Source organism: Juglans microcarpa x Juglans regia, chromosome 1S (genome assembly GCF_004785595.1).
Source record: "Juglans microcarpa x Juglans regia isolate MS1-56 chromosome 1S, Jm3101_v1.0, whole genome shotgun sequence".
Taxonomy (NCBI): Eukaryota; Viridiplantae; Streptophyta; class Magnoliopsida; order Fagales; family Juglandaceae; genus Juglans; species Juglans microcarpa x Juglans regia.
In genome coordinates, this window is record NC_054595.1 from 2,237,403 (window position 1) to 2,245,777 (window position 8,375).

General features: G+C 36.7%; 1 protein-coding gene and 1 pseudogene across 1 annotated transcript; both read right to left on the minus strand.

Annotated features, from left to right (window-relative positions):
• Positions 1 to 6: 6 nt before the first annotated feature.
• Positions 7 to 4,268, minus strand: LOC121245043 (annotated as a pseudogene).
• Positions 4,269 to 5,184: 916 nt separating this feature from the next.
• On the minus strand, positions 5,185 to 8,012 carry LOC121247116 (probable NAD(P)H dehydrogenase (quinone) FQR1-like 2). The gene is made up of 2 exons (XM_041145458.1): positions 7,259 to 8,012; positions 5,185 to 5,690 (listed from the first exon to the last, which is right to left on the minus strand). Exons 1-2 carry the CDS (start codon positions 7,801 to 7,803, stop codon positions 5,462 to 5,464), a joined length of 774 nt encoding a protein of 257 aa, XP_041001392.1. The 5' UTR covers positions 7,804 to 8,012; the 3' UTR covers positions 5,185 to 5,461.
• Between the last annotated feature and the right edge of the window lie 363 nt (positions 8,013 to 8,375).

Sequence of the window (8,375 nt, forward strand, 5' to 3'; positions counted from 1 at the left end):
GAATGAGGAGTTTGCAGGACACATGATACTTGAAAACTAAGAAGTCATATATATTGAAGAAAAGCACAAGACTGCAAGCCCATATAAAAATCAGAAAACTCAAAAAAATATAAAGGTAATTTCAATAACATCCAATATCAGCCAAACCATTTTTTTTTATTAAGTTAAGAAACTTTATTGATTGAATGAAACTAGGGCACAGCCCATGTACACAGGAAGTATACAAAAGAGACCTAATTACATTCTAGAAAGCTGAAAAGAAAGCAGAATCATGAACATTCCCTCCTTAAGATCAGCCAAAACATTATAAAGGGGGGATATTCAAAATCGCATTGAAAGACATGTAGCAAAATATATCAAGAAAAAAAAAAGAGTACCAAAATCGCATTGAAAGACATGTAGCAAAATCTATCAAGAAATAAAAGAGTACCAACTAAACTAGCAGGCTGTCAGCAGCTCAAGAACTATTTTCGTAGCTGCACATATTTCATGGATGGGGTTCTATACAAACACATTTGATTAATTTATCTATGATCTCAGCTTATCAGTTATTAATATCATAGGTAAGCTTCATTATCAGCATTAGAAAAAACCATTTATTATCATTTTTGGATAGGAAGCACGTATACCACCTTAATAGCTTTTGCAAGAGCCAAGGTGATAACTGCACATATTTTCATGGATGGGGTTCTATACAAACACATTTGATTAATTTATCTATGATCTCAGCTTATCAGTTCATTAATAAATAGGTAAGCTTCAGTTATCAGCATTAGAAAAACCATTTATTATACATTTTTGGATAGGAAGCACGTATACCACCTTAATAGCTTTTGCAAGAGCCAAAGGTGATGGCTGTAGAAGAACCTTATCAGCATCCAGTTTTGAATGCAGAGCATAGCAGCATGAACCAGGGTCAATCCATATGAGGTCAAATCAGTCTCACTAGGATTAATTTCCACATCACTCTTGACTTCAGTTTGAGCTCCTTTGATAGCAGACAGAGGATTGAGTTGATTAGATGCAAGCAAGGTCACATCTGCACCAATGCACCATACTCCCGAATTCAATTCCGTTCTCCTCCATATAAGAGTTTACCTGCATACAACATGTTTCTCAGAAAAGTCTACCAGTGTAATTAGGTCAACACTATGTGCTCAAATTTGTATTGAAAAATAACAATTGGAACTTGAAGGACTCTATGGTTTCAACAGCCGCTATCAGATACAGTATTGGTTAAACTTGATACAAATTAAGGGAATATTATTTGTTGTTATCATAAAGTTGCACCCTTATTTATCTTTTTTAAGAAAGCAAAAGCAGTATTAAAGTTCAATCTTAGAATCTGACCTCTGAAGAGAGCTTCCTCCTGTCCACATAAAAGAAGGCTGAGTTGGATGTTACTACAGCAAATGCATGAACAACTGGGGCAATAGGATACATCAGTCCCACGGATGTTATATAACCAAGCAACCTGCACAAGAAAATATACTGAAGTTTTGCATGAAAGAATCAATGATAAAGTATCTGAATAGAGGTCAGGGGCCCAAATTTCAAGAAATTATTAACAAGAAGATAATAAGAGCAGAAAGAATATAAGTTTAGGAAAATATAAACTTACCTCATCAAGTGCTGTAATGATTATACACAAGCCTTTTGTTCTATGAGCTTTTCTCTCAAATCATTCAACTTGTCTGTGACAGAACGACCAGCAAATTCCAATGGATGTATAATAACAGGGCTGACTTCCAATGGAGGCCGATTTTCCCAAACTTCATCCACCAAATTTTTAGAAGTCTGAATCAGCTTCTGCTGTTTTTTGGCAAAAGCACGCTCCCATCTTTTGTGCCGTGTCTATGGACACACACCAGGGATCGACACCAATGGCAGCTTTCTCTGGCAGATTCTAATAAAAAAAATAAACAAAACTTACACTAGATATAATGAAGAAATATCATTTAATATATAAAAATGCATATTTAAATAAAAACTGAATTTATAGAAGTAGTAGAACCATCAACACTATCATTCTGTACTGCAAATATTAAATGACATGATTCTATAGCAACCTGGGAAGTTAAGTGATCAAGAGATAGAGACTTAAGAATCAAGTTGGAGTCTACATGTAACAACCCAAAGAAAGCCCAAGCTAAGATTTAGATTATACTCCAAAACAAATTGTTAATGTTACAGTTGGAGTCTAATGCGAGATCTAATTCACCATAATTCCTATACTAAGTCCGGGTGTCCCTCACTCGTATGACCGACATCCTCATTAGGCTTTTCCAGAAAAGGCATGGCTCAAGTCTCACACTGGTAACTTGGGAGTTTTCTCTGATACCATTTTTAATGATCCAAGAAAAGCCCAAGTCACATTCAAATTTATACTCGAAAAAAATTAATCAAAATTATAATTGAAACTCCTTGTCATTATAAACCACAAGAACTTCTCTCTACCAGGCACTATGGGATCCCATGCACAATCATTCCTATACTGAGTCCAACCTTGTGACAATAATCTAGATAAAAATACATGCTTTGGTTGAAATTGGACCAATATAAAAAAGTATAGAATAAGATTCATGAAGACATACGGAAGTTTGAAAAGGGATGATAGAAAGAAAAAGACATCCATGAGAGTATTCAAGAATAATTCATATGAATATTTAAAAGATAGTGACTCACATCTGCCATCCAGACATCTACAGATGGGTCTTCTCCAATACGCATGAGCTTCCATTGATCACTAAGTTCTTTCATTGCCTGCAAAAAGTAACGCCCATCTGTCCACAGCAGTGCTTCTTTCATTGTTATAAGTGCCAAACCTGAATGAAATACAGATAAAGGGTAGTGAGTTTAATGCTTTGTTTTGTTTTTTGCAAGGGTGTGGGGAACCATTTCCTAGCAGTGTGTTCTATTCAAATTTGCACATAATACCCCTGACCTTGACGGGTCATTGCAGGAAAATGGGGCTCTAGTACTGCACAAAAGCTGTGCAGTACGGCATGTTGACAAAAGATGGAACAAGTCAGCCCCAACGAGTTTAATGTTGATTAAATAAAAACTACAATCAGCTCATCCTAAGATGGATTATTGTCTCAAGAGAGTAGCGTACTGTATGCTTCCTACAATTCATTAAAAAAAAAAACAGTTATGATTGTATACAGTGTTTCTTATATTTAAAACGAACCAGCACTTCCAGTGAAGCCAGAAACAAATTCACGTCTCTTGTCTCGTGCAGACACATACTCGCTCTGCAGCAACAAACACAATTCACATTAAAAAAATAAGGAAAAATTAAAATTAGTCAATTGAAATTCTGTACTGTTGAATCGTGTGCTGCAAAAAAAAAATGATTAATAAACAAAGTCAATTCATCAGAGATAATCAGAGGACAAAGCAACTCCCAAAACAGATTCAAAAGACGTAGTGTCATAAATGAGGCGAGATCAAACTTGTCAACTGCTAAAAATAACAGTGACATCGTCTACAACTGGGAGTCTGGGACCGCAGCTAAAAAGTTAGAGATTAGAGCTGTATCTAGCAGCATGGAATTAGAGTTGGACGAAATTGGAGGCTTCGCTTTACGGTTCTCAACATAAAGGTTCTCCATTCCATCAAAAGTCCAAATTTAAAGCCGAATTTCGTAGTGCCAATCGTATTTGCCACGGTGACGCTGCGCAGCTAATCTCTAAATCCCAAACACCATTTACAGATAATCTATGATGCATGAAAATATAGCATAGATTTCAATGGAAGGTTACTGTTCATCACTGATCAGAATGTTGTTAGTACAGCCAATTATTGAATAAAAAGTTCTCTCCAAAGCATGAGAAAGTAAGAAAACAAAGAAAGAACGGGAAATAATGTAGTTGGGAACACTTGAGAGTATACGGAAAGGAGATGTTGGAACTGAGAGTGAGAGAAACAAAAGAGAAAAGAGGCAAAACCTGATGATAATCTTCGGAAGGCACAACCAAGGCAGCAAGAGGCGGAGAGTGAGAAGCCATTAGAGATCTCAAAGCACCCAGAGTGTCTTCCATCTCTGTCTCTCTTTCTTTTATTTCTTTCTTTGCGATCTTAACGAGTTTGGAGTCTCGAGTTGGGGAGAGTGCGAGCGAGCCTAGTAGTTATATATAGCATGCATACATCGCTTACAGGAAAAGCGAAGGAAACCAGTCACATGCGTTGCTCTTGTTCGGAAATTCTTTTCCTTTCCTTATTGGAAGGTGTTGTTATGCTTATAATTTTATGAAAAATCTACTTTGCCACTCATTTTGCTCTCTGACACTTCATGTATTTTAATTTTTTTTTCCTCAATAGTTAAAAGAAGTAACAATTTGTGTATTGATATTTTTATATTTTTTTAAAATATTTTAAAATCATAAAAAAATGTGAATTAAAAAACTAGAAAGAAATAAAATGTTAAATTTAGCCTAGCGGTCAGATTGAGCAGGCTACTCTAGGCGGCAGAGTAGCTCGACTCTAATTTTATTTACAAGACCCGTACAATCCTTTTGTATAAAAATGAATCTCACTAATAAAAAATAACATTTTTTTTACTTTTTTTAAATGAGGTCGCTTATATAAGACTTGTCTATTTAGAATATGTACAAATCATATCTCTAATTATAATTATACGTATTCATATATCAGCTTTAAAAAATAATGGAAAATTCTAAAATTTAAAATTTAAAATAAATAAATATGCGGTACAAATCTTCGTTTCTTTTTTATAATAAATCTTCGTTTCTATACGAGGGAATCGGTTCTCTTTGCTTCCCCCATTTCCCTTGAACTGCCTGTGTAGAGTTTCACAAAATCTTGGCTGTTTATAACAAATCAAGGGTTCCGGTTATGCCAGCTCAGCATATTCTTAACCATTAGCTTGGTTGTAACATGACCACCGAATCACTAAAGTTGTCATTTTATTCGATGACTCTCACTACTTTCGTGCTCTCTCTCTTTTTTGTGAAAGAAGCATGTCGTTTGGTTTGAGAAGAGGAATCTGTTACATTTTTATTCTTTCTATTCTTTTAATTTCTTGATGGAATCTGGAATAATTCTTCATCCTTTATAGGGTTTGGAAGACAAGAATATTGCTGTGAAGTGTGAATTAAATTCAATACAATTCTTAAACTAATCAAAACTTGTCTAGGTGACTTGTCGAGATGCGAATCTTTCTTGATACAATCTATTCATTTCAATTTCATGTCATAGAATAAAGTGTACATGAAAAGCAATTGGACAAGTTCACATAATTATTAATGAATCAAGCAGAAGAATTTTCAAAACATGTACAGCTTTTCAAAGAGAAGAATAGAGAGAGAGAGAGAGAGAAGAAATAGGAGACATATTGACTATGGTACCCGAAATTCCAAAGACCAAACAAGGAACGAATATTTATGATTTGATGAGCTGGAACCATGTATATACTTACGAACTGTGTTGTATGTGACCATCATGCAACGTTGAGCCTCTTGAGTACTGCAGCCATATACTTGCCCTGATGCTCCGCGATTGCCAGTTCTGTTTCACTAGGTGCTCTTGTGCCATCTCCAGCAAAAACTCCAGCACCATATGGTGAACCCCCTCGAATTGAGTCCATCTTGAACATCCCAGCTCCGAAGGTGTACCCAATGGGAACAAACAGCATTCCGTGATGCGCTAACTGGGTGATTGCTGTCCAACTGCAGCCAATAGGAGAATGGAAACCATTTGAATATTTTCTCTCAAACTATTTACACTGATGTTAACAATCATCAAAACTGAGAAAAGAATGAACAGATGCACTTATGAACACAGAGAAACAGTCCTTCAATTCCTATCTGCAAAAATACTTTGATAAACGAAAATTTATACGGAACCCACAACTTTAGGCATATGAAGTACTCTGATGAAGCTCAAGCAACTGCCACACCAACCTCCGCTAACTCAATAAAAACATTAGGATAAAAGGAAATATTGATAATGTGCAAAATTTTCAAGGCTCTGAAGTTTCTGACTTTCAAAATCTTAGTCCTGTACAAAATTCTGCCCTTATGATGAATGCAATAATCCATACTACAATCATAGTAATAGACGACAGAAACTTGCTAGTTCATTTTGATAGAAGGAGTCTCATCTCTTCAGAATATATTTAGTAAAATTCTGTTCATGTTGCAGTATTGGCAACTGATAAAACCTTTTGTGAAGTAGAATCAAGCAACAGCATTCTTCCGTATAGAGTAGAAACCCATTTAACGAAAGAAAGTAAAAAAACAAGGATTATTAAGACATTACAAAACAGTTTCCATCAAGCACATGTACATATGCATGTGTGGAGTATAGAAATGTAGCACACTAGCATTTCTACTCCTAATTGAACTATGGGCATTGGAATAACCGATTCTTCACAATAAGTGGGCTAAAAATCTGAACTTATCAGAATAAAAACCAGTTTACATATCTTTTTTCTTTTATAAGTAAAACCAGTTTACATATCTGTAATATAGAATAGCTAATGTTAGTGACCCAAATGTGAAACAGATTATCAATGGAGGTAACTTCCTTTTTTTCCAATCTCTTTTCAAAGACAGCCACATTGCATTAAAAAGAGTTCATATTAACTTGGCCTCCCAACTTTAACATCACAGGACACATGCATTCTTCCGAATGCTGATAATCATGCTCCCACGTCTCCTTAGATAGAGATTTCATAAATCCCCGGAATGAAGCAAATGTCTGATAGATAGTCAGTGGCAGAGGCAAAAATGCCACGCACTTTCCTGCCTCTAAAACTTACCGGATACCTTCCTGAAAGAATTAGGCGAGCACCTACTAATGAGAGCAACAACTATTTTACGGAGAAGTACAATTCTATACCCATAATATTCTAATTCACCTTGACAGCTGTTTAACCCCCATTTTCATGACAGCCATGCAAAACCCCAAGCTCATGACAAATGACACCACCAAATTGTCAGTGGAGGGTGACTTGAACGTCATTTTATGCTAGAAGCCTTATCGAGGATCACACTGACATTTGCGTCAGAGAACACAAATATTTTATAACTAGAAAATCTGAACGTCATCCTATGACTATGGTTTGAACGTCATTTTATACGCAGACATTTTGTCAAATAAATATATTAACCCCATTATGAGTTAGAGAACAATTATCATGGTCTTCTACGCCACTGAAGCAATCCTTCAAACAGACTAAATGCACAAATACAATGATGCATATCCATATTCCATTTGGTTAAAGTACGCTTACGCAGTGGTTTCTTGGCCGCCTCCTTGGGTGCCCGTGCTAACGAAGAAGCCTGCCGGCTTACCCGCGAGCTTCTGCTCTTTCCAGAGCTGCCCCGTCGAGTCAAAGAACGCCTTCATTTGCGCGGCCATGCACCCGTACCTCGTCGGAAACCCGAAAAGAAACCCATCAGCCGCAGCCAGCTCCGCCGCCGTTATTTCCGGGATCCCGTCATCCTTGGGCGGCGCCTTCATCTGCTCCAACACCTCGCTCGGCAACGTCTCCGAAACCCTGTAAAGAACTCCCTCGACGCCGTCGACCCCATCCACACCGTTCTTCATCCTTCGGGCCAGGCCTTCCACGTGTCCGTACATCGAGTAGAAGACTATGAAGATTTTCAGCTTTGCAATTGGACCTGAGGTCGTAGTTTCGACCGTGGCGTTTGGCTCTGCGCCATGAGGCTCGTCCTCGACCAGGATCGGCGCGTTCCTCGAGCCACTGGCATCGGCAGCAGCGACGGCTGAAGGTACTTTCTTCTTGCTTGGAACACAGCCGCCTCCCTTCCCCATCGAGGAATTCCTTTAAATGGGGACAGATCGGGACCAAACCTGGAGAATCTCTGATCCGATTCTGGAAACTGAGAAATGTTTCCTGAAACGTGTCAGGTGAATTCAGAATGATCTTTGGGCATTGGATGTTGGGATCTGACTTGTTAAATCCAAATTTGGTGAGCTCTCGATAGGACTGTTTCTGAACAGTGTTACCTAATTATTGTCAAACACGTGTGATCTGCGTCAGGGCAATGGGATTGATTTCTCAATATCTTAATTCATATATTTTGAAGATTGATATTACATATTAAAAAAAACTTACATATCATATATTTTTGAATCAAATAATTATTTTTTTTTTAATTTTGTTTTTTTATATTTTACAGTTAGCACTACTACAAATTATATTATTTAGCACTCTCTAAAATTTTTTTCCTAAAATTCTATCAGTTGGTGGGAAGAGAGAAAAAGTAATAAAATAAGATTTAGAGAATAAACAGTACATCTTTAAATTTATAGAGATATTATTCATAATTATACAAATTTTTAGATATGCATAATCTAATGGAGTCTAATTTAAGCTCATATTA

Coding starts and splice junctions, on each gene's coding strand:
- LOC121247116 (XM_041145458.1), bottom strand. CDS start 7,803: ATGGGGAAGGGAGGCGGCTGTGTTCCAAGCAAGAAGAAAGTACCTTCA. Junction 5,691..7,258: donor GGCGGCCAAGAAACCACTGC/GTAAGCGTACTT, acceptor TATTGGCTGCAG/TTGGACAGCAATCACCCAGT.